Source organism: Apus apus, chromosome 4 (genome assembly GCF_020740795.1).
Source record: "Apus apus isolate bApuApu2 chromosome 4, bApuApu2.pri.cur, whole genome shotgun sequence".
Lineage (NCBI taxonomy): Eukaryota > Metazoa > Chordata > Aves > Apodiformes > Apodidae > Apus > Apus apus.
The window spans coordinates 108,967,096-108,993,308 of NC_067285.1; the positions used below are offsets into that span (position 1 = coordinate 108,967,096).

At 50.2% G+C, this 26,213-nt stretch overlaps 1 protein-coding gene across 2 annotated transcripts; it reads left to right on the forward strand.

Moving 5' to 3' along the window:
* On the forward strand, nt 1-24,113 carry ATOH8 (atonal bHLH transcription factor 8). Of its 2 annotated transcripts, none has more exons than XM_051619389.1 (3): nt 1-724; nt 14,786-14,977; nt 23,343-24,113. In XM_051619389.1, exons 1-3 carry the CDS (start codon nt 266-268, stop codon nt 23,346-23,348), a joined length of 657 nt encoding a protein of 218 aa, XP_051475349.1. In that variant the 5' UTR covers nt 1-265; the 3' UTR covers nt 23,349-24,113. The 2 variants fall into 2 exon arrangements, with proteins under 2 accessions (XP_051475349.1, XP_051475348.1); XM_051619388.1 differs by lacking the exon at nt 23,343-24,113 and adding an exon at nt 15,562-15,955.
* Nucleotides 24,114-26,213: the final 2,100 nt, after the last annotated feature.

Sequence of the window (26,213 nt, forward strand, 5' to 3'; positions counted from 1 at the left end):
GCGGCGGGCCGGCTGCCGGCGGCGGGAGGCAGGCTGCGGGGAGCTGCGGGCGGACGCACGGACGGACAGACAGACACACACACACACAGACGGACCAAGAGCTCGGTCCGGCCGGGGCTCCGCTACCCGCCGCGGCCGATCGGGCGCAGATGGGCGGCGGTGGCAGCGGAGCGGCGGGAGCAGCAGCAGCAGCAGCAGCAGCAGCAGCGGCGGAGCGGCGGCCAAGGAGCCGGGGCTGAGCGCACCCGCGCAGCGCGGCCGCGCCATGCGGAGCACGCCGCTGGCGGAGGGCGAGCCCTGGCCGCGCCTCTGCGCCGCGGAGCTCGGGGGGCTGCGGCGGCTGCGGCGCAAACACGGCTGCAAAAGTTTCCGCGTCGAGCTGAAAGTGCTGAGCGGCAGAAGGACGGGGCTCCGCGCTCACCCCCCGCCACCACCACCGCCGCCACCGCCCCCCGCCTCCGCCGCCCCGCCGCCCGCCTGGGAGCCGCGCGGAGCCGCGCTCGGCCCCGCCAGCGCCTTCCCCGCCGCGCCGCCGCCGCCGCCCCCCGCCGCCCGCCCGCCGCCGCCCCCCGCCGCCGCCTCCCCGCGCCCGCGGCCGGGCGAGGCGTCCGGCGTCTCGCCGGAGATCAAAGCCCTGCAGCAGACGCGGCGGCTCTTGGCCAACGCCCGGGAGAGGACCCGCGTCCACACCATCAGCGCCGCTTTCGAGGCGCTGCGGAAGCAGGTACCTGCACCCCCGGGGTTGGGGGCGGGGTTGGGGGGGCACAGCGCCGGCCGACCCCCGGCTCCCTCCAGCCGGAGCTTGCGGAGAGCGAACGGGGAGGGTGAAGGGGATAGAGGCGCCGGGCATCGGTTTTTGCAAGTTGCGGGTCTCCCGCCCGCGGCTCCTCCCTGCCCCAAAGGGGGCTGGTGGGTGCGCAGGGCACGGGGAAAGCGTCCGCGCTGCCTGAGGCCAGCGGGGGGTAAAGGCAGGAGCCTGGAGTGGACGCTTGACAGAAGGGGAAGTCAGTTCAAAATGCCTGGAAGTACCAACCCTAGAGCTGTGTTAACACTCAAGATAAATAAATACGGGGGTTTAATTTGCTTCCAGTTAGAAACTTTTGGACTTCTCCCTCCCCCTCCCCCCGCGGAGAGGGAATGGCGTGGAGGGGAGAAAATGAAACAAAACCGAGAGAATCCTCCGAGTGACAACAGAGCGTGGAGGGAGTCGTTTGGCCAAGCTTTGGGTTGGGGTGATGCTCGTGTACGAAGAGCACGTGTACTTGCTAGGTCTGCTGGCGTGTGCTGCCCCAGCAGGATCACTGGGAATTTGGGCAGCAGCATGCTCTCGTTGACTTGTGTGCAGGGTGTCTGACCCCACATGGCACTTGGGGTTCCTTCAGCCACCTCTGAAACTTTCCCCGAGCCCTGTGTCTGCCAGGGATAGCTGAGTGAAGTTGTGGTCTCCGGTCACTTAGTTTCCCATGGATTTTACTGTAGTGTGTGCTTGAGGTGTGCATGGTGCTGGGCTTTCTTGTTGAGAGGTCTTGCAAATCCTCACGGTCGTCTGTGAGGAATAACAGATGTGTTCTCACTGGCAGGGTGGAGCTTCTGAAAGGTAAATGGAAGGTTTGGACAAAATCACTCCATCACCCCCCCGACATGTGGAAAGTGAGGGGTGATCCAGAGAAGCCACAAGGTTCTTGTATCTTCTGCACAAGGATGAATCAGTGCTCTCACCCCTATACATCTCTGTGTGTAGGCACCTTTTAGCAGCTCACTGATCCACAAAGATGTGCTGTCACGCTGTGCAGGCCCAGCTGTCCTAGCTTTTCTGCTTTTCCAGTGAATGCTGATGGGACCATTCCAGGTGTGTAGGAAGGAAGAGATGCACAGGACTAGGAGGGCTGTGAGCTCCAGATGAGTCTGGTTGTGAGAGGTGCTGAGCATCACCTGTCCCAGGATGATCCCTCCAGCCTGGTGGGAGCAGCATGCTCTACTTGCAGGCGGGCACACACACCCAGGTTTTTGGCTACTGTCTTTCAGACGTTACTTATCCAAACCATTCCCCAAGTGTGCTTGCTGTAGGACTTGATCCTGTTTCCTGCTTAGAGGAGCTCCGCTTGTTCCCACCTCCTGCCTGATGCCTGCAGCCTCTCTCAGTGACCCCTGTGTTGGGTAGCTGCACCCCAAGTGTTAATCCTTTCCCATTATCTAGTTCTGCAAACAGACTTCCAGCCCCAACCCCAGTGGGAAGACTGGAGCTGTCTGTCAGGAAGGAATTTTTGATGAGCATCTAAACATTTTTAATCACCGCACGGCAGTGGGGTCTGACAGCTTCTGTTGCAGTCGTGGTAATCCAGGGTGTACTGGATGCTGTCCCTCTGGTGCTGAGAGGCTGCCCCTTGTAGGTGCAAACTCCAAACTCGATGTATTTTGTTTCTATAAGCTGCTTCCACATCTCAGTTCTTTGGCAACTGTGTGTAACATGCTTGGAAGTGTCAGTCTGATTCTCCATGGACAGACATCTACACCACCAAAACCACAAGGGGAAGTAGCACTGATTTCCCAAATCACTGGCAATCTTGTTCTAGGCTCAGCCTCAAGCAGAAGTCAGGCAAGCAACAAATTAAAGCTGCAATCTTTTGGGAAATGGGCAACTCTTGAAAAGCCTCAGATTCCTGGCCTTGGCCCTGTCTCTATAAATCATTTCAGCCCTGGACTCAGCTGGGAGCCCGAAGAGACTGGAGAACAAGTTGCTGTCCTCTCTTCCCATGAAAACCAGTCTCCAGGGTCAGCACGGGAGCATACTGGCAGAGCTGTATTCGCTCTGCAGAGAGAAAGAAATCATTCTCTGGGAAATGTTTGCTGCAAGGTTTTCCTAGCAGTTTGCTGAGGGGTGGGCTGGCTGTCCCGACCATCATTGGATGACATTTGGATTCATTTCTTGTTGGGCTGCCAGCGGCGTGCTTGATGCAGTACGTGACATCAGGTGACAGTCAGCTTCATTGCACGTAGGCGCGGCGCTGGCTTGTCACTCAAACCGTTCACACCGGTGCTGCCCGCGAGGTTTGTGAGGAGCAGTTCAGATCAGAAGAGAGGACGTTTCCTTTCCATCACATCTTGGGAGTAGGGAGAGATGCTTCTGTAGAAGTAAAGGCAGGAGGGAGGCTTTCTCTTCCCCCTGGTAGGTGCTGTCATTTCACATCCTGGAGCGTGCAGAGGGCCTTCAGCCCTGTGCAGGAGGCCATCCCTGTGCGCCGTCAGCCACAGACCTCAGTTTACTTCTTGTTCCTCCATCCCCTCCTTGTCATCACATATCAGGCTCTTAAGCAGCTGGGAGGCTTTTCCTGAGGCACTGAAACCGATACCTCCCCGCAGACAGGCGGGCAAGGAGCACGGGACAGCACCACGCTTACCCGCAGCCAGCTCCGCATTCCTTGGGGAAGGGGTCAGCTGCTGGATGCAAAGCCACTGGAAGCAGGAACCCCACTCAGCCACTGGTACCCAGCGCCCACACAGGTGTTGTCCCCTTCCTCGTCCTGTTTGGATGTGCAGGGCTGGAGATAACTCATCCTCGCTGCAGTACAGGAGATAAAACCCCGAAGCTTGCAGGATCAGGCCTGCCACAGCCACGCCGTAGGGAGCCCATCCGTGCCTGGTGAGGAGGAGGAAGAGGAAGCCATGCCTCTCTCTGCAGAACACCCTCTCCACCTCAGCAGCCCACCCGAGGCCGAGCGGCTGGCACGCAGCGTGCTGGGCAGATGGGCTGACAGCGGCGTCCCCGCAGCTGTGCACATATGGCACACACGTTTCGGCTTGTGTCAGAGAGCTCTCCAGATGGCAGGAAGGGGTGGGTTGGTTGGTTGTTCTTTTTTTTTTTTTTCTTTTTCCCCAGTTCTTGGTGGAGGAAGAGCAGACCTCAGTCATTTCACACAAGGAGAGGCTAATCCAGCCATGTCCCTGAGCACTTGGCTGTCCCCGGCTCTCCTCCAAGGCCAGGGCCCCCTCAGAGGTGGAAGGCAGACAGGCAGCTGGTGGCTCCAAAAACCTGCCTGCTATTGGGAGAGAATTGTTACTGCCATTGTGCTTGCCCCTTGGTGTCATGGCCACCAGGAGCAAGGATCTCTCTCTGTATCACCTGCTATCTTCACCATAGGGTGTCTTGAAGTGGGACTGAAGAGTAGATGCTCCTGAAATGCAGCTGTCCCCCTAGCCTTAGCACTTTTCATCTTCAGTTACTCAATCTGGAAGAGAATTCTCCTACCCCACCGTCCTAAACATCATTTGTCTAAGTGATCCTTCTACTGACAGTGGGCTCCTGAGGCTAACAGCGGAGTTCCCTGTGGAAAACATTCATCTGCTCTAAAACATTTTGAGATGGTAGAGATATTTCTGCTATACTTGGCTCTCCCTCTGCTGCTGCCTTTTCTGGATGTCCCTCTTGGGTGCTACTCCTGTCCCCATGGCTGGGCAGCTCATACAAAGAGCACTGTTGTCCTGCCCTCAGATGCCCTGGCAGGTGCTGGTCAGTGGGTTCTTGCACTTTCCCAGCTGCTCCAGGACCCCCATAAGTGACGTGACAGGTTGTCACTTCCATCCTTATTCTCTCCCTCTCCTTTCCATTGTGGGTGGTCAGTGAGCCCAGACATCTCTGATGTAGACAGAGATGCAGCACTGAGTTCGCAAGAACCCGAGGTAATCTCCTCCTCCATCTGAAGTTCCCTTGTGCTGGTTCATGAAGCAGTGGAACTGTTTGGAGGAGACAAGATGCAACACCACCATGGTACATCTTCAGGGCAACTGCTATCCAGACCAGGCCACGGTTGCCAGCAACATTGGCTCCTTTTTTTGTCTTCAAATTCCTTTTGGCAGCAAGAGTCTCTTAGTCCAGCACATCCCAAGTGTGAAACAAAAATCTTAATGTATATTACAGCATGAACTTAGCCACCAGGTTTGCTCCTGAAGGCCTTGGCCAGGAGGAGATAATTCTCTCCACCATTCAGCTGCAGCAGGCACCCAAATACACCAAGTCCTATCAGCATATTGCATATCAGAGGAGTTGGAATTTTGCTTCTCAGCTTGTGTTGACAGACCCTAAGGTGGCAGCAAACTCTCCCTCCATGGATGGAGGCAACCACAGCAGGCTTCCTGATCTGGAGCCTTACACATCTGGTTTCTCTCTGGAGCATTGCTGTCCAGCTCCTCAGGAAAGCCATGCATTGAGCCACAGTGAGCTAGAGTCTGTGCTGGGAGCAAATGTGTCTGCAGACATTTATTTTCCCTTGAACTATATTGGCTTTTTTCTGTATCTTTTCACCACTGCATTACCAGGGCACTCTGCCTTAGCAGCTGATGGCCTTGCTCTCCACGTTTGTGTGGGTTCTGGAGATATTTTAGGGTTTTATAGGGCTTTTTAGCTGCTGGAGTGGAGGTTTTTTCCCCCCACTAGCATCCTTTTACTTTTTGCTGCTGGCATGCACGTGGCTGCTGTGGTTTGTTGTTAAATCAGTGCAGAAAAGACCCTGCTCTCTCCCTTTGGGAATGTGGTGGGACATTAGGAGTGGCAGCCTCAAGGCCACAGGAGGAGGTTGCATTGCTGTGGGGTGGCATGGGGGCAAGCTGTCTGCAGGGGTTTGGAGGGATGAGCCAGGCAGGACCTGTGGCTAGAGCAGTGCCTTAGCCACAAGTCAGTGGAGGCTGAGACTATTCTGGGGCTGCACCATTACGTGGTCACCCTCTTCGTGTGTCATCCCGAAGGCAGCTGTGGTTTGTCACCTCTGCAGGCGGGACACTGCAAGCGACCAGTGTCTGAGGCATGTCCTTACTGCGTGGTGGGGAGGCTGAGAGCTTTCCTCCATCACCTGCTGACATCTCCCAGCCCTATTCCCAGTGATTCATCCTCCCATGATCCCACCAGCAGGAAACCCTAAAACGCTTTCAAACCCAGTTCCTGAAGACAAGCTGCCTGTTGAGCGCCCTGGGGGAGACAGCAGGGTGGGAAGGTTTGGCCCTGCTCCATGGTGGCAATTGGAGAGATGCTGCTGGGCTTTGGGAGAGCCGGAGCCTTGTCATCGAACAGCACAGCGTTAACTGGGGCACCTCGGTGGTTCCAGCCAGTCTGAGGTGACGCTCACAGTTATTTAGAGCCCAGTTGGGGCAGAGCGGGGCAGCACTGTGGTTTAACAGCTAAAGAAGATGACAAAACACTGGCCTGAAGCAACAAAAGGGGAGAGAAAATAAGGGAGAAACCAGACAAAAGGACAGAAATCCTGAAAACAATGACTGTGTGTCACCAAGAACGAGGCTTGTTTGCTCCCTTGGCTGTTGTCTAACTGATTTCATCCCTGCTGCAAATCCCACTCCTGTCGGGAGGTATTTGCTCTGTCTGCTCCAGCCACCCCGAGTTAACCTCTGTGTTTTCTTACGGCTCCCGCTGAAATCGGAGGAAAAGAGTCTGCTTCTCTCCACCAGGCTTTGAATCCAGCCTCTGCTCCCTGTCTTAATCCACTCCCAAATTCCTCCCCAGGCCGCAGTCCACACGCTGGGGAGGTGGGACACTTCATGGTACCTTGCAGCAGAGCCTCCCCAAGCCCTTTGCATCTCTTTCAGTCCATGCTGTGTGTGCTCACAAAGTGATATATCCCTCCCTCGTCCCAGTTTGCACTGTCCCTGTGCCAGGAAGGGATGTAGGGGTGCAGACAGAGCCACGCGTGTGCTGCGGGAGCGTTGTGCTCCTTGCAGCTGGCCACAGGCTTGGGGAAGCTCCTGGGCCTAAGCAGCAATAGCAGGGGGCTGGAAAACCCTGTGGTGTCCATCAGGGGCTGGTGAATGAACAGTCACCAAGGCCAAGCTGGGGCTGGTGTAATGCCTTTAGCTCCTGTGGAGCTTGTTCTTCTATGCCCTGTGTGATTTGAATCTGTTAGACCTCAGAGACTGAGGTGGCCACTACTAAAGCGTCCCCAAAAAAGTGTTACCCTACTATAGTGCTTGAGGGTAGCCCCTTCCAGGTAAGATTTCCTGTGCCCAATGGCCCTGGGATTGTTCCTGTGATCTGTGATACTCCAGTGTACTCTGTGCAGTTGTTATTTTGGGAGGTAGCTCACAGAACCTGCAATAAGAGGTTTGCTGCAGCCCAACAATGTGATATTTTTTGTGCATGATACTGAGAGCATGTGTTACATTCCCTGAGGATGTGCAGGAGGCTTTGAGGGTGCAGCACGTCCAGGGACAGTGCAGGAGGACTGCCCAAAAGAGAGCAGAGCCAGGCCTGGGGCAGCATTAACCAGACTGCCGTTTGGAAGAGATCCCTGGGGTGAACTCACCCAGCACCACACCTAGGTTTTGTTTGGAGGAAGCCAATTCCTTCGCTCCAAGGAGTGAACTCATGTTTCTGCAATGTGGAGCGATGGGGGAGCCAGGAGCTGGGAGGGAACCGGGAGCTGGGTTATTTGACAGCGTGGACCCACCCGGGAGGCAAAGGCGCCTCGGTTGGGGCTCATGCTCCTGCCCGAGCGATCCTGCTTTTGTTCTTGTTGGCATTTTGAAGCTAGGTTTGGTGCCTGGCTGGATGCTTTGCTGCCTGTGGTGACACAGGGGTGAGGCTTTCTTTCAAAGCTGCTGTGATTGCTTTGCTGGGACGGGGCTGCCTGGTGCCCACCGCTGCAGTCCAGTGGCGGAGAAACAAAAGGCTCCCACACCCATGGTCTGAAATGGCTGCTCGTTGCTGGCCAGCACAGAGCTCTGCTGAGCATCTGGCACCATGGTGGCCGCAAATGGTCAAGGGAGGTGATTCTGCTCTGGTGAGAACCCCCCCGCAGTAGTACTGCATCCAGCTCTGGGGTCCTCAGCAAAGGCAAGACACGGACCTGTTGGAGTGTGTCCAGAAGAAGCCACAGAATTGATCAGAGAGGTGGAACACCTCTCTATGAGGAAAGGCTGAGAGAGTTGGTGTTGTTCAGCCTGGAGAAGAGAAGGCTATCGGGAGATTTCATAGGAGCCTTCCAGTACCTGAAAGGGGCCAACAAGAAAGCTGGAGAGGGACTTTTTAGTAGGGTCTGTAGTGATAGGACGAAGGGTAGTGGCTTTAAACTGAAAGAGGGAAGATTTAGTCTAGATATTAGGAAGAAACTTTTTTTTAGGCTAGAAATTAGGAAGAATTTTTTACCGTGAGGGTGGTGAAGCACTGGTGTGGGTTGCCCACGAAGGTGCTAGATGCCCCATACCTGGAAAAATTCAAGGTCAGGCTGGACGGGGCTTTGAGCAACCTGAGCTTGTTGAAGATGTCCCTGCTGACTGCAGGGGGGTTGGACTGAATAACCTTTAAAGGTCTGTTCTAGCCCAAACTATTCTGTGATTCCATGGGGCCCTTCTCCAAAAGTGCTCCCATGACATTTATCCACAAAGCAGGATCTGGCCTTGTTTGGTTCAAATCCATGCCATGCTGCCCCAAAGGCCCAGTTCAGTGTAGTGAAGACCACAGTGGCATGGAGTAGCTTTTGTCTTCTGCTGTGCCATGAGCAGGAGGAGGGGTATTTGGGGACCGGGGCCATGGAGCAGGCTCTGCTGCAGCACGTGGGAGTAGTCTTGCAGGCAGCAAAGCTGCCTGTCTGATAGCTGCAAGTTGCTTGGTGGCTCTGAACCACACACCGTGGTTCTGCTGGGTTCTAAGCTGTCTGCTTCCATGGTGCTGTTAACTGCAGTTGCCAGTTCCACATGCTGGTAAGCAGCTGCACTGAAGGGGACTGGCAGGACTGTGAAAGGATGTCCCAGGCTTGCAGGCTTTCCATCATACAGGTGTACAACTCATCGTTGTCCACCTGGGGTGTTAGGAAGACTCAGGGCACGTAGCTGTCAAGAGCAAGGTAAGGAAGCCAGGTCCCTTGCTGATGGGTCTGAACACACCTACAAGCCCATCACCCAGCAGGTCCTCCAAGAGGTAGGAGGGCCCATATGTGTTTACCTTTACCCTGGAACTGGGTGGAAAGAAAAAGATGGGCTCTAAAATCTTCCCAAACATGCTCTACAGTGTAACACATCTTGAAAACAGAAGATGACCTTCTGGACAACACCTTCAGCTTGTTAAGGCTATTACTCATAGAATCACAGAACGCTCTGAGTTGGAAGAGACCCTTAAATATCATCTAGTCAAACCCCCCCACTGTGGGCAGGGACATCTTCCACTAGACCAGGTTGCTCAAAGCCCCATCCAGCTTGGCCTTGAACACTTCCATTGATGGGACATCCACAACTTCTACTATCAGCAGCTCTACAGACGCCAGCCATGCAGATACTTTGTGATGGTGAGAGAGAGGTTTCTGCTGTGCTCAGGACTCACAAGAAAGAAACACCATCAATCCTGCTGCCTTTCCACTGAGGTGCCTTTCCACTGAGGTGCCTTTCCACTGAGGTGCCTTAACTCTGGTAAACATCTGACTCACCCCAGGGTGGAAGGAGGGATGTACGAAAGCCAGAACTATTAAGCACTGGACATTTGTATGAACCTTCTGGAAGTATTTTTGGCAGGAGGTGCAGCACAAACAATGAGGCAGTGCAGTTGCACTGTGTGTTCAGATGCAGGGAGGAGGCAGCCAGATGCTCTCCTGGGGTGGGAAACCCTGATGTGTTTTAACTCCCAGCATAAAAATAAACCAGATTAATTAGCAGACAGGTAAATTCAGCAGCTTATTATGGCATGTTGTGGATGAGCTCACTGTCAGGAGGGCTTAGCTTACACTGCATCGCAAATGTGGACATTTATCTGCCTGGGAGCCACCCCGTCTTCCCTGCTGTACCCAGGGGGGCAGTTCTGCCCTGCCTGACCTTCATGTGGAGGGGATCTGTGCAAGTCTGTCCTGCTAAGTCCTGTTTCTAGCACTATAACAGAGAGGTGTGGACCTCCATGACCCAACAACCATCTTTCATCCCGCATTTTCATGCAGCGTAAAAGCAGAATAGACTTGGCTTTGCAGACATTAGCTGTCCGGGCCCAGAGGATGTTTGCAGAAGTTGTATCTTATTGATAAGAGCAGAGCTGCCCAGCCAGAAGCTCAGTGGTGTGAACTGGATTAGTGCTCCTAACGTCCATGGGGTGCTTCTGGTTTTTCCCTACAGATCCATCATGGTGAATATGCCCCACACCCTCCTATGGCAGGGTGGTTATTGCACCCTCTCACTCATCTCTTTCTCTAGTTGTTCCCCAACCTCCTGTCCTCTCCTGTGCCCTGGGTGACAGTCAACTCCAAAACCGTGTCTCTGGTGGATGACAGTTACCCTTGGGGAGCTGCAGCAGAGCCCTGCCTTGCTGCAGAGGGCTGGCTATGGGCCGAGCACTCCTCCGGGCTGAGCACTTAAGCAGACTTCCCACGGACTTCAAAGGGAACATCTCTGGGCTTCCAAGGGTGCTGCCTCTGAATCATAGGCATCAAGGATGGAAAAGACCTGATAGGTCACATCCTGTCCTATCTTTCCGCCAAAGAAGGGCTCTTCTGGACAGGAATATGTCTCAAGAGTGTTCTTCTTGTGTTGGTTCAGCCCCTGCCAGCCTGGGGATCACCGATAAGACCCGTGAGACTCTGCAGAGCCCTTCACAGACACAACCAACAAACATCTTCTGGCTGAAGCTCTGATTCCTGCTGGTCCCAGTCCTCTGCCATGAACTCCTGAAGCCGAGGATGGTGCCAGTATCCTTTCCTTTCTTACAGACAGCTGCATTCCTTCAGATCAGGATGAAATTTCAGATGCAGTTCCTTCTAATTCCTTTTAATCGTTGCAAATATTGCAGGCAAGATGGTGGGTGAGCTGCACTACCACTTGGCAGGAGCCAGTGAGATCAGATCAGGGAAATATTTCCATTAACTGCACAGGAACTTGAGCTCTCCCCTTGTTCCTCCTGGCTCTGAATGAACCTGCTCAGGTTCCATGTCCGCAGCTCTCCCACCAAAGCACCGATGTCTGTTGGGCTCAGGCGTGATGAGCAAGAAGGTGGCAGAAGGAAAGGGCTTGGTGCTCACCAGGATGCCTGCTGACATGACCTCCTGCTGAAAACGTGTGTAGCACAGACCCCTGGGGAGGGTTACACCTGTGTGGCCACCAGCATCAGGCAGTTTTCCCGTTTCTAAGATGCTCGCTCTGTTTTGGGTTGGATTTTGAGGACTTCTTGGCATCCAAGTGTGTTATCAACTCCAGCTTGTGCGACTCTGTCCCCTCTTCCCTGCTGGCTTTATGTTAAAGAAGGGATCAAACCAAAGTTCACTTTCTCCCTGCCCCCCGCTTGGGGATGCTTTGGATCTGGATCTGGATTAAGTGGCTCATTCCTCTCTCAATTTCCCATGTTTAATTCAAAAGGAAACATTAAAATGGCAGGAGCAGAGCCAAGACAGGGAGGGTTCCTACAAAATAGTTATTCTAACACTGTTACCATGACAAAAGCTCTTATCTCCTAGTGTTGGTGCCCCCCACCCATCATGGTGGTGTCTGGGCTGCTCAAGGTGAACCTCTTTCCATGGATGTATGGGGCAAGCTCCAGCTTAGACTTTGCTCCAGCCTGTGGGAAAAGTGTTGTGTAATCCCAGCCGAGAGTTTTGTCAACTGTGTTAGCACTGAGAGCTTTCCTGGAATTTGTAGCAAACATGTTCTACAAAACAGTTTGGTTTTTATTTTGTTTCTTCTTCTTCTTCTTTTTTTTTTTTTTTTTAATAAAAACAAAACACAAAAGAGAGCAAAACAGATGAGGGAAGAAGACATTAGCCTGCCTTCTTGTGTTGGAACTGGACAGTGTCTGTGCATCAGCCTCAAGGATTTTGTGGTCTCTTTTCCTTCCACTCGATTTAACTTCCTTCTTGCACTAATTCTGAAATTATTCCCACATTTCACTGAATCATTCCATTTTAGTTTCTGTCTTGCTGTGGTGTCTCACACTGCTGTTTGATCTGGGATCTCCACTGTTCTTGCATTGAAAGAGACTTGAGTGTTTCTGCTCCCCCAAGCTCTTGCTTTCAAAATAACTCTCAGTTTGTTGCATCTGGAAGTCAGGTATTCTGGTCTGAGGACAAGCACAGCTGGTGGATGTGTAGTGGTGGCAAGGAAGTGAAGGCAGGGATTTGGAGAAAGATTCCCAGAGATAGGAATGGAATGGGTTGGATGGGTCGGACTGGATGACCTTTAAATGTCCCTTCCAACTGAAACTATCCTCTGATTCTGTGATTCCTTGCCTCCTCAGTGGTATCAGTAGCAGATGCTGTGTATGAAAAAGGGCCTTTGAAGCTTCTGGAGAGGTTGGATACTGCTGAGCACCTCAGCTGTATCATACAAGCAAAATGGCCTATAGGATTAACAGCATTAAAATTCATGTGCACGTGGATAAGTGATCCAAACAGTTGTAGTTGGTTTGGATTTCCATCAGTATTGCACAGTTTCTCCTTAGGAGCATTTGAAGAAAGGGAGCAGCTTGGACAGGAGTCATCAGTGGGCAGGCAGGGAATGGCAGGTAAGGAAACAGGGTGAGGGATAGGATTTCACAAGTGGACAAAGCAGGGTCTGATTCTGAGCTTAGCTCTGCTTCAAGCAGGGATTTGGGTTGGAGACCTCAAAGGTCCCATCACCTGAAATTGTGACTGTGTGAGTCATGCTACAGAGTGTGTTTATAAATGACCTGGAAAGGTGGGTAAGCAGTGTGATAGGAAGTTTGCTGGCAATACTCCAGCAGAAGGCACAGATATTTGCTAAAGGTTGCAAAGATAAGGAGAATTAGAAGGGACCTTTTGACCTCGTGTGACTAGATAATAATATGGCAGATGAATTAAATATAGTGTAGATAAAGTGAATTCATGCACGTGGGAAAACCCATTCCAGATTTCACGTATGAAATTATAGACCATGAGCTGACCGTTATCTCAGAGAAGAGAGACCTCAGGGTTTCTGTAGATGGTTCAATGGAAGTCTCAGATCAGTGCCTGGCAGTGGTCACAAATCAAGACAGGAGTTCTGAGAAAAGGAATATTAAACAAAACAGAGAGCATAAGCATCTGTTAGATAAATAGACAGAGCACCCACAACATTAATATCGTGTGTTGTTCTGATCCTCTTGGCTCCAAAAGGACTAGGAAAGGTTCAGGGAGGAGAATCAAGGGCCATCAAAGGTCTGGGATGGCTTCTACACAACTGTCTGCTAAGGAGATCTGATCTAATTCTTCTGGAAAAGAGACTAAAAATGTGTGTCCCAAGGGAGGTGAATAAAAATCTGTTCTAATACAGGAACTGGGGGTCCTCAAGTGAAGACAGTAGGAGCCAAGTTCAAAACAAGAGAAAGGAGAACAATGTTATATAGACTGGGGAGAAAATTTTGCAAAAGGATGTTGTGCGTAGTCAAAATTGACAGGGGTTCAGCTTACCAGACCAAATTAATGGACCAGAAGATCTGCCTTGGGTTGTTAAATACAGCGAAGGCACATCTAGCTGAGGTCATGGTGCTGGCATTAGCTGGAGCCTAGCAGAATACTTAAGGAGGTCCTATATCCCTGAGCTGTTGTGTTCCTCCTGTGGCATCTCTGTATGGTCACTGTGGTGTTTGTGGAGGGCTTGAACCCATCTTACCTTATGTAAAGTCTGGGACATCACTCCAGGGATGAGCCTGGCTTTGTGTCTCTGGGAAGAAAAGAAGCTGAGGCATGAGTGTTACAAATCTCCAACCCTAAGCAGAGTGTGCCACCCTAGAGGGATGAGGAGGATGGTGACTGGTACAGAGGCAGATGATAGAAGGACATTGAGGCATTCCAGTGATTGATGTAGTATGAAAACTTAGATTGACAGGCAGGCAGACAACCTGAGGGGCTGGGATGGATTTCAGATAAATGCCTGGCTCCAGTTTCCCGTAGGCGATAGACTCTTGTGCAGGAAAGGCTGAATGACCTTTAGCAATTTTGGAAACTAGCAAGCAGGGCCCCAAGCCTATGGAACTCTGAAGAAGGTCTCTCTTTGAGCTGGACGTATGGAAGTTGTGCGCCTAAAATTGAGCACATGTGTAGCACTTTGCTGGATCGTGATGGAGAAGCAGTCAGACCTCTGTGGCAGGAAACGTACACTGCTCAGTTGTTTAGACACATGCTGTTTAGTTTGAATTGTTTGAATGTTTCACATTACACTAGAAATCTTCAAGGGTAAAGAAGTAAATTGCATAAGATACAGCCGGGGCTCTGAACCAGGCTCTGATTTGATCTCTTCTGGGAGCTGAGGTACCATGATGGTGTGTTTCAGCACTTAGGAGTGATGCCTCCAGGTCCTGCTCCTACAACAGCACTGTGTTTTTGCAGGGGCTGGAAGTCAAGATGATGCTGCTTGAGCACAAAAACTCCAGATTGTGATATATTTGCTTCTAGTCCACTTAATGCCCTTATCTGCAAGACCTGTGATTGCAATGAAGCTTGAAGTTACTTGTGGGGAGTAAATTACTCAAGATGAGTAACTGGGTGGCATGGAGGTTGCAGGTTTCTGAGAGAAACAGGACCTCTGAGAAGTGAACTGAATAGCAGGCAGACATCCCAGGCCAGATCCTACCATCATGTTTTGAGCAGAACTGCCCTGCTGAAATCAAGAGGCTTCGTGCTGCTATCATCCCCATGGAGATCAGCAGGGGAGTTCTTCTTAAAAACCTGTTGGGACCATATGGCCTTTTATCACTAGAGTTCCTATTTATGTTAAAAACTGCTAAGAAAATAACCTACAGTTGTTTTGTCTTGCTTCAAGCAAGATATTTTGTTTATCTGGCCTAATTTTTAATTTATTTTTTTTTCCCTGTTACCCTTTCTAGGTTCCCTGCTATTCTTATGGTCAAAAGTTGTCCAAACTGGCCATCTTGAGAATAGCCTGTAACTATATCCTTTCCCTGGCCAGACTAGCAGACCTGGATTACAGTGCTGACCACAGTAACATGAGCTTCTCTGAATGCGTGGAGCAGTGCACTAGGACCTTACAAGCAGAAGGAAGATCTAAAAAAAGGAAGGTATGTTACAGCCTCTCCTCCTCACCTCCCAAATAATGGTAAAAATTACAAAAGGGGGGGGGAGGGAGGAAAGAAAAAAAAATCCAAAGTGGTTTCCCTCCTTTCTCAACCTCTCAAATTTTTCCTGATAATTTTTTTCATCCCTGGCCTCTCTCTCTCGCTTTTTCTCCTCCATCCATCAGATCTTGTAATAACCACATTCCTGTCTAATCCAAAGCTTTTCTCTCCTCCCCATCCTCCGCGTCAGGCTCTTCCCCTTGTTAGTTGCCCATCGTGTGTTTCAACATGAGCATCACCCTATTAAGAGTCATCTCAGGACTGTTATTTGTTATTTGTTAAACCAAACCAACCTCGAGACGCCTTTTGAAGCCCATAAAACACGCCCGCCCACCCGCCCGTGTCCTCGTGTTTTGTTTAATCTAACACTTATCTCCGAGAAAAATCACTCGACAACACCACCAACAAAAAAGTAGCTAATGGAGACGTTGTGTGTATAAACACATTAGGAAGATGTATGACCTGAAGGACGTGTGGGTATCTTGAGGAAACAACGTTCAATCTAATTACGCCTTGCATTCCTTTAGGTTACTTAACACTGAACCAATTAGGTGAAATCATCGTCAAGCGGCGGGAGGAGGAAGCGGAGCGTTCTGCCAGTTTTCCTCTCTGAGAGTGACATGGGTGAATTAAAGGAGTGATTGATGTCTTTGTTCGGGCTTTTATGACAAAAAGAGTTTTGTAAACTTGAATTGAACTTCCCCCTGCTTTCTGGGCTCACTTCTCAGGCGGGATAATAAATCAGCGGGATTTTAATGGATGAATGGGCAGCTAAGCCGGGGAGCAGGCTCCTTCCCTGGTGTCGTTAAGATCTGCCTCTGATTCGGGCAGGTTTCCTCACTTTTCCTCCTCTTTAGCTCAACAAATCATTCTGCAGCAATTCAGTTTATAAATAAACACAATAGGACACTCCCTGTCTCTTCCTCTTGCTGTCATGGGCTGTATTTATGCCCCTGGAGCAGCAGTGCCAGGCAGAGACGCGGCACCGCTCGCCTGTGGCTGACAGCACCAGCTGAAACTGGGAGGTGCAAGGAGAGGTCCTGGGCATGGCCCAAGATTGGAGGTTCATAGTGGGGAGAAGAAGGGGATGAACATCTTTTTTCAGACTTCAGCAGTTGCTAGGTGGGCCCTGGGGTCCCCTCTCCCAAGTTGAGTTAGAGGAGAAACAGAGGATGAACATCATTTTGGGGCTCTGGCAGATTGCTAATCCAGGCTTGGGTCTCCTCTCCCAAGTCAGGATGGCTTGGAAGAAGAGGATGAGCATCCTTCTTGGGGCTTCTGCAGATTTAGAATCATTGAAACGTATTTCTGGGCTGGTGTTCAGGCTATGGGTGCCCGATGGGCTGAGACCCATTGTCCTGGCACATGTAAACCGACACAAGCTTAAACACAGAAAATGTGGAGCCAGATTTCAAACAACTCCAAAGCCCAGAGCATTCACATCTGAGGGTTAGGGCTGGGCCCATCCTTAATTAAAAAAATGAAGAAAGAATTAAGAGCCTTCCATTTATGGCTCTCAAGTTCGCTCCAGAGCAGACACATGGAGAAAAAGCCCCAAGCCCATCGAGAACGTATGAACAATTAAACTCTCACGGTGCTTCGGCACATCCCACCTCCCAAAAAGCCACTGGCGACCCACAGAAGCAGGATCACTGGGAGAATATCTGCCTTTTCTCCAGATTCTTGAAGGTCAGCCACCCTAACCCTTCTCCAAAGACCCTCTCTGGAAAGAAAGGTGGGCTTTGTAACTGAAGTAGGGTCGTGGTCCCTGCTCTGCCTTTCTTTTCTTTATGGAAAGTGTCACGAAAATGCATTTCTGCTCCTTGGGAAAGTCCAAGTTTAGGGCAGCCCAGGAGACAGTGGATTCCCCTGGTAGATAGGAATAATTTTATTTCCAGCATTATTTGCTGAGGTGATGGCAAGAGCACATTCAGCTGATGATGAAGCCAAAACCATTTAGTGCCACTAAGTAACACCAGTAATTCCCTGTAGATAGGAATGGGGATGCAAAGCCTGCATTGGGAGGACTCATCTTGGTATCTCCCTTTCTCCTTGATCCAAGCAAACCGATGGTATCATGAGCACAAGGGAGGGAAACGCTGTTGTCAGAGGGAAGCTAGAGATCGGGGATGGCTGTGCAGGGAAGATCCAAGCTCTGGATGTCAGGTGGTGTGAAGGGATGTCTCCTGGGGGGTCTCATGTGGGCGCCTGGACGAGGATATTATGGCTTGGCCGAAAATCACCGCGCCCTCATTAATTTTGCAATCGGCACGTTTTTCTAAGCTGTGTGTGTTTTTAATCAGGTCTCCAAAACCACTGCTCGCTGCATAGTTCCTCTGAATTACTGACTTTGGGGTGGTTGTTGTATTTTTGTTGTTGTTCTTTGGGTTTCCTTTTCTATTCTCTCTTTTTTAAAAAAAAACAAAAACCAAGCCTGAGCACAGACCTCCACTCCTTTAGTTCTACTGTTGGGTCCATAGCACCCAAATCTCCTGTCTTCTCCACTTTATTATGTCTCTGCCTTTATCGCTCACTCTCTCCACTCTCCAGTTGTCATGTGCTATGGCACCATGAGCTTTTCACACAAAAAAGTAGCGGGTTGGAGTTTGTTTTGGCAGGCAGAGGGTCCAGATGTTGAGTTTGCTAGATTGTGCTTTGCCTTTTGCTTTGTTTTTGAGGGCAAATTAGCTGCTGTCCCAAACGTTAGGTTGTTACTCAGACTTTGCTGTTGCAATAGGCAATTTAATGGATGTTTCTTGCCCCCCCTTTCCACTCCATTTTGTTAATTAGAAAAGTTGGCTTTAGCCTTTCAATGTTGCACCACGCTGAAGATTTGAGTTAGAACACCCTCGGCAGAGCTCTGAGTACTGTTGGGGCCACACTGCTGTCCTGGGAAAAGTGGGGGACCTGCCCTTGGCTCAAGCCAAGAGCATCTTCCAGCAGTGCTGGGGATGTGACAGCCAAAGGAGGTGCATCAGAAAGGGGAGTCCAAGTTTCCTCATACCTGGTGTACCCTATTTCTGGACGGGACATGACCCTGAGTGGCTAGAAGAAAAGCCTCACATGGATTTTATAGGGTTTGGGGTCCAGCCTGCTGTTTGCACAGTCTGTTTTGGCCCCAAAGGGCCAAATTCTGCTGCCCTGCAGAAGGCAGCATTATAGCTAGGGATAGAGTTAGGGCTTCAGGGTGCATGGCCAGGTGCTTTCCCTGGAGACTGGTATTTTTGTGGATGCAGAGCTGTGTACCACAGCCCCCCACATCCCCCACCCCACAGGATCCAGCCCCAGGGCTGATCTTACCTCCCCGCCAGGCAGCACAACCACAGCCTTTCAAGTCTAACAGTGCAGGATCCGACCGCTAACAAATACCCGAGATAACACACCCAGCACTGAGCAGAAAACCCTGAGTGTTACAAAAAAAAAAAAACCCAAAACACACACACACACACACCCCCCCATCACAAAGTTCTTTTTCTTTTCCTTCCCCTCCCCTCTTTGCTTTTGATCAGCCCTCGTACAAGGCAGCAACATCGCCACGGCCATGGGAGCTAAACTGGAGCGGGGAGGGATGGGTGAGGGATTAATTTTTTTTTCTTTCTTTTTTTTTTGCCTTTTTTTTTTTTTGCTTCATCCTCCCCCCCCCCCCCCGTCCTGGCTCTTCTGGCAGTCGCAGACTCCAGATGTTCAGAGCGCGAGCTGGGAAGTCCTGCTGGCGCCACTTGGGGCAGAGGGCAGGGGAAAGGCACGCGAGCTGGAACCCGGAGTACTCAGTCACCGCAGGACTTGGCGCATTCCCCAGCTCGCTGCTGGCACATTCCCCGGCTCTCTCCTGGCCATCTGTTCCAAAAAAACACTTTCAGAACCTCATCATCACTCAGGATACAACACTGCGAGCAGCTGTTAGCGAGGCAGGAGGAAAAAAAAAAAAAAACAGAAACACACACACACACATAAAAAAAAAAAAAAAACCCAAACCATGCGAAAGGTCTCTTTGTGAGAGAGGAAACTGGGTTATGAATAACAGGCGAGCAGTTGGAGCTCAATAAAAGTTTTCAGCTGGAATTTAGTTCCTTGCTTTTGTGCCTGTGTGTGTGGATGCGCACAGACACAAGGAATTAAAAATCTAAAACGTGCTCTCTCCATATATATGTATTCCCCAAGAATTAAATGAGATAGAGGCGCGTGTAGAATGAAAAGCCACTCTTGTTTGTTGCAGTCTGCTGGGCTGAAGCGGCTCACATTATGTACGGAATTACTGCGTTGTATAAAATAGTTATTGTGGTGTTCTGCCCTGCCTTGATGCTGCCTCCTTGCTACTTTGCTAAAAGCAGAGCTCCTGCTGTTGGTTACACTTATTTCCACTAAAAAACCTCCAAGGAGGGTGTTCTGCAGCCATGTTTACTTGCAGGAGTGAACAAGTTAGGGGGTTATGTTTTAAAAGAGAAATGGTAGCAGCAGGTTTGATTTGTGTGGCACTGGAACTACTGGCTCAGAGCATATTTTTTCTATAACGCTGTATCATGGCTCGTGATTTATTTAGACAGAGCCCCGAGATAAAGCCACAGCTCCCACCCCCTGGTTTGCACGGATGATCCTGCCTGCTGGAGCTCGCTGTTATTGATCATCTGATATTGATTATTATAACACATCCAGAGCCAGCACAGTAAAAATCTCGATCTCCGTGGCATTTCTTCCGCCCAGCTTCCCGTCCTGTGTGGGGAGGGGGATCTGATAATGAGGTTCGACCTCCCCTTTCCCTGCTGTTTGACTTAGCAGAGGTTCCTCTTTAAAAATAGCTTCATTTCCCTGCTAGGACTTGCAGGCAAGAGCGGGCAGCCAGCCAGTCTGCTTCCCCATGGCCGCCAGCTCCGCGGGCCCCGGGGAGGAGCTGGACCACGGGAGAGCAGCAACCAGCCCTGAGCCCTGCGTCTGCTGCGGGACAGCGGGACGGCAGCATCCCCGGGGGGCAGAGGGAGGCTGGATCCACCCAGCCAGGAGTTCTCCCTGCCCAGTGCTAGAGGAATGATTATGCACCCAGGGAACTGACTTGCTTAAAAATAAGGCGTCGATGGAGTAGTAGCAGTTTCCTGTGCTTATGGTTTGTGTTTGGTATGTCCCTACAACCCAAAAGAGTAACAGCAAACGGGGCAGGAAAGCAAGCCTGAGGCTCATGACAAGGCTCATGACCCCCCTACATAGACAGTCTAGTGGGAGATGTCCCTGTTCCTGCAGGGAGATTGCAACCAGATGATCCTTAAGGTCCTTTCCAACCCAAACCATTCTGTGATTCTATGAAGTTCTTAAGGAAGTTCACCCACAGCCAGGCAGGGAGGCAGCAGCAGCTCTCTGTGTCCCCAGGGACACTGCACACCCTGCTTTGGCCCATCGGGGGGTTGAGCATCAGTACCCCAAGAGCAGGGCTAAAAGCTTTTCCTTGCAAAAAGATGTGATGTAGGACCCCACTGTTGCATGACAGCACCCCGAAAACCCCCTTTGCTTTAAGGGGTATTGGAGCAGCTGCTTTGCAGCATGCCAGGGCTGGGGCCAGGGATTCCCTCCCATGGTGGGAACAGGGTCCCAGCATAGGCTCCGTTCCCTTTGGAGCAAGGGTATTACCAAGAATAGGGTAAGATTGGCCCCACAGATATCAGGTAACTACAGCAAAAGGAAAATGTGAGTAGAGGAGACAGGAGAAGCCCTGGAACAAAGGCTGACTCAATTCCAGAAGTGCTTTGATTTATAGAGATTGAAATGCTTTGGGATGCTGCAAACTCACCAAGGTCATTGGGCCAGTTTTCAAATTCAAGAGCCATGGGAGTACTGATATTATTAGTTTAAAGCAGACCCTGGCTAATAAATCTGTCTTCAGAGCTCCTGGCTGGAGTGGAAAAGGGTGGAGGGGGAAAGAAAGCAGTCTGTCCCCACCTAACATAACCCATGGCCAGCATTGGGCATTGCCTGGAGACCCACTGACCAGTGCCAGGGAGGTTTGCTGAGCTCCTCCATCGTGTCGCAGAAGGATCTCCCCATTCCCCTTTCCATTTCCTTCTCAAAGGCACTGCACGATTGCCCTTACCTGCCCTTGGCTGGTTTGTACATACTGCCTCTTGCCCCCCCATCACTGATCTTCCCTGCTTGCAGAGTCTTCAGAGCAGAGACCTGCCACCATCCTGCTTCCCAAAACCCACCAACCCTTTTTATCAGCGTCCAGCCAAAGGGCAAGGTTCCTCTGAACGATTGCAGGAGGTGTTAACTGCAATCTCGGGTCCCGTTTGTTCAGCACTTTAAAGAGCTCTGGAGGCACAAGGGAGGGGACCAGGGGCCCTGTGACTCTGGTGGCTTTGGCCTAGGGCATGAGGCTGCTACCACAGTGGAAAAAGTTTTGCTTGCTAAGACTGCAGCTCCAGACAAGAACAGGGGGGATTTGTCTCTCTACTGTCTTTTAATATTAATAAGAGCAGTCATTGCTTCCCTCCTTCTTTTAACATTTTCTTTCCATGTGGGATAAATTAAACAACTGACTTCTCTATAGCAGATTATTAATGTATGTTATTTATTGTTGGAAAATAATTTTAGGCAGTTCCCAACAGAAACGTTTGTAATACCCAAGGCTGTTTGTCATTCTCTCACCTACACCCCATTTATTCCAAATCCCAATTAAGGCCTTGAATTAGGGCAATAGTTTCCACCCTCTCCTGCTCTGAGCAGCACTAGGTAGTGTCTAACAGTGAGCAGAGACACCTCGTTATTGATAATAATTGTGATAATGGGCTCTGTTTTCAGATTTGGTGTGAGCCAGATGTGAAGAGTTCATTATTGCTTATGTAGGAGAGCAACTCTTGCAGGCTGGGACCAATGGAGTGACTTTTATCCTAGGACTTTGTTATCAGTGGGATGCACTGAGATGCAGCCAGCTTATGGCTCCATCCTGTCTGCCAGCAGAGCTGCACAGCCAAATGCCTCCTCCGCCATGTCCAGATGTCCTGACCCCAACTCCAGGAGTCTGAGGTCCAGCAGACATCAGAATTTATTGCATGGAGGATGACCTGGGCCCTTTCAGCAATATACTGTTATTCAGGGAAATCCTGGTGGTCCTGGGGCAATCCTGTGCTTCCCAGGATCTGCATTCTGTAGGAGGGGCTGGCAAGGGGGATTTTGCCCCTCAGTTTGGCATGCATGCTCAGCTGTGAAGGTTGATCTCACAAGTACCTGCCCTAATAATAGTAATAAAATACATAAAATAAATAAAACATCAGTATCTTAGTAATATTTATACCTTATTTTACAATATCCAGTAATGGAAAAGGAGGGGCAATACAGATACAAAATGGATTAAAGAAAAAATATTTTTCAGGCCAAGCTTTAAGGAGTTTGACCTTTTTAAGACTGTCAGAAAGACGGCTGATCTGTCCAAGGAGTTGATGACCGTGTCCAAAGGACCTTCAGAGGCTGTGCTGCACCCTGGAGGGCTCTTAAATCCACTGGCAAAAAGCAAAAAACAGTGGTTGGACTCAGTAAATGGGATATCATTTCCAAGTTTCTAATTCCTAGGTTACTTAAAGGAGGATTTAGGAGCCCATGTGATTAAGGCAGTTTGGACAACAGAGAGGTGATCTCATGAAAGAGCAGGCCCTGAGGATTTTGCTCTGTTTTGAACTATGCTAATGGTTGTTTGTGGGATATTTGCAGGACTTGTTTTAATGTTAAAGGGGGTTTAGATGAGGTTTTCCCTGTCTGAAGCTGCTGCACTTTGGAGTTGTGCATTTCCCAGTGGAAGCAGTAAGTCTGGCCAGAGCAGTGTGCAGCCAAGTGCAGTTACCCCGGTACATCTGCACGGCCACAACACGGTGGGGGACTGCGCAGGCACGGGGACAGGTTGCAGAGCGCAGGCTGAGAAGCACAGGGAGAAAGTGAATGCAGCCACGAAAATAAAAAAATAAAGCCCATCTCCTGCACAAATCCAGCATGTCCCAACTCCTTTACTTGCCTGCTCTACTTCTGAGATTGGCTTTGGGAACCCAAATAGCTGTGGGTCTTGACAAAAGCTGGTGTTTACCATCATTCCTGGGGGGTTTTGTGTGGCAGAAGCTGGAGCCAGCACCTAATTATTTTTCCTCCCCAAACCTGCCTCATCTCCTCTTTCTGCTGGGCCCTCCTCTCGATGTGGCTCTTGCCACTGCTGTGACACCTACAGGTGGTTTGTTCTTCAAGCCCAGCTCTTAGCATAGGTCAACAACAGTCATTCATGCAAGGAGCCTCTGGGACACCATGTGTTCACCATTCTGATGGTGCATCTTTCTCTTTCCAGGAGTAATAACCAGGAAGGGAAGATTCAGAAGAGCTTCCAGCCAGAGTTACATCTGTTCTTGGCAGAGGTTGCAGCATCCAGATGAAGACTGCAAGCAGCTTTTTTGCAGAAGCCCCTTTTCAAGATGACGATTGGCCAAGGAACTTTCTTAATCTCTGGAACAAAAAGGAAAATAGGAAAAGGAAAAAAAAAAAAAAGGACAAGGATGCTTCTTATTGTTGTTAAGCCAGCCACCTTTTAGTACGTGCAATTTATTTAGCACTTTTCCCTTTGCTTAACTGGGAAATGTTACCCTCTCAGCTCATGTGTACAGTAATTTTTTGTTGTTGTTGCTGTTGTGCCAAAGATTTGATGGAGCTTCTACACTGTGTCTTATTTTTGCCTTAACGTTAAATCTTTGAGCCAAAGAAAAGTCAGAGGTGCCGTTCAGATGGTGGCAAGCAGGGCAGCCAGCTCTCGGTGACAGATCCGAATTTGAGTCCTTCTGCGAGTCGCTTCTTATTTCTCCTGCCCTCACTTCCCTCTGCCTGCAGCCCTGGAGCCAGCATCCAGTGTGGGCAAGAGCTGGGACAACACCAAGTTGTGCTTCGGCGTTCAAGGCTCCTTTCTTTGAGCTACTCCAGAGTTCTGCCTTTTGGGCAATTTCCCGACGCTCCTGCCCGTGAGAGACATCCATGGGATAGAAACACACAAAGTGAGAGTTGAAACAGGAGCTATAGTTTCTATTTTTTTTTTTTTTTTTAATAAATAAATGCAGTTGAAAAAGCAAAAGCTAAGTGCCATGTTAAGCAAAAAGAAAAAAAAAAAGAAGGAAATCAAGAGCAAGTTCAGCTAGGCAGGATGAAATGCAGCAAAATGATTCAGGGGGAGTTTCAGGTTTGTGAAGCCCTTTATTCCATGGGGTTTTTCAAGAGGTCAGAAACCCGTGTAATGCAAAAGCATTTGAATCCTAAACTGTACCTTTCACTTCAAATTGAAGTAAAAAAAAAAAAAAAAAAAGGAGAAAAAAGATATGATTGAGAAGCATTTGCTTGAAGTAAGCAGACTTTATAGGTAATGCAGTTCGTATGCAAGACATCTGCTCATGATGAGGGGACAGAGCTCTGTGTTCAAGTAAAACAAAAAAAAAAATACAGCTTTCCAAACCAGGGAGATTAACATACTGTGTTTCCCACTTGAGGGGAAGGGTTATTTGCGAGGCCAGATTCACATCCTGGCTCCATCAGTGTAAATAAATGGGGTTCCTGGATGTCTGACTTAGTCCAGTCTGAACGTGGCCGGGCTGCGGCAAGCGAGGGGCAGCGGGCAGGGGGGGACAGGCTCAATGTTGCCAACTGAATACAACACTTGAACTCCTCAGTGCCTGCCCCTTTATTTCCCAGGCTGAGCAATCAGCAGATGAACACTGAGCTGGGGAGCCAGCATGCAAAACCTGAGCTCAGGGGATGGGCTGGGGGGGAAGGGGAGGTGTGGTGCCTGTCCCCTGGCCCAGGCGAGGGTGGGCGAGCTCCCAGTGAGGATGCTGAAGGTGTCCTCTACCTGAATTCTGGGACTCAGAGGGGATGGTGTTACCCAGGCTGCCTCCCAAGAGCTCATTACACTGCTCACCCCTCCACCCAGTCATTATTAGCAGCCCCATAAACTACATTTTTAGTTTGTCGTTTGTATTTCTTTATTACAGCAGAGTTTTTAACCCTGTTTTTTGTTACATACATTAAGACCAGCTTTGTAGCTTGTAACAGGGTGAAGGGCTGAGCTCATGGACCACAGGAAACACTCCAGGGTTGTTTGCAGCCCTGTCAAAGGGTTGGGTTGTCTTTGCTTTCAAGAAACAGCAAGCAGCTGGAGCTCACGGATGTAGCCCAGCTGCAGAAAACTGAGAGAACGGGAACTGGAAGGCAGTATCAAAAAAAAAACAAACTACCAAACAGACCTCAAGGGGGAATTGCAGGTTTAGTAGGAGGCCATGCTGAAATTCTCCCATCTGGGTATTGAGCAAGAGCAATGGGGACAACTTGGGGTTGTCCCCACCCTGGAATGAGCCAGCTGCACCATGTAGCTGGGGGCTGAGGCAACCCTGTGGGCATTTCTGTCTGTGAGCAGCACCCAAAATTCACCAAGCATTTTTGAGAAATGCTGTCGTGTCCCAGTCACAAGTTCTGCAGTGGCTCTTAGTTTGTGAGAGTTAATAATTATCAGTAAGGCAAGGTCTGCAGGGAGAGTCAGCCATACAATACTGCTGATATTCTCTATTTACCTTTTTTCCTTTCAGTTCATGTTGATAGATAAGAAATTTGCTGCAAATATGTAAGTCTCAAGCCAGGCAGCCTCACAGGGTTGTGACTGGGGCTTAGGGTTATGCAATATTGTTTGTCCACCTGATTAGGGAAACATTAACCCTTGGGACCAAGTTGCTTCATTTACAAATTCCCAAATGCACCTTCCTTAATCATTCCCTGCTGTTCCTACCCTACCGCTGCAAAATGCAAGCAGAAAGGTAGCCCTGAAAAGTTTTTTAAAACAATGTTTTGCTCAGTTTCAGTGAATGAGGCTCCCCAAGAGGCTTCCTGGATGCTTGTGCATCGCCTCGGGAGGTCAGGTGAGGCCAGAGGAGCAGCAGTGGCCATCCCTGCCACTGCCCTGCTCCACCAACCAACTCTGAAAAACAAGGAGGGTACATTTTTGCCGAAGGGTAGCAAATATGAGGTTGAACTCCATGGTGGAGGTGACACAGCCGCAGTGATCTGGCCAGGCATGCAGCTGGGTCAGCCAAGGTACAGAGCTGACCTTGCCTCCCTCCTCCCCAGCAAACACACCAAGCAATCGCTCTGCTCTGCTGATAACAAGGTAATGATGTTTGCTGGAAAAGCA

What these genes read in the sequence shown, in the direction of transcription:
- ATOH8 (XM_051619388.1), top strand. Translation starts at nt 266, where the DNA reads ATGCGGAGCACGCCGCTGGCGGAGGGCGAGCCCTGGCCGCGCCTCTGC. An exon ending in TCGAGGCGCTGCGGAAGCAG is followed by an intron (nt 725 to 14,785) that starts GTACCTGCACCC and finishes TACCCTTTCTAG; the next exon opens with GTTCCCTGCTATTCTTATGG.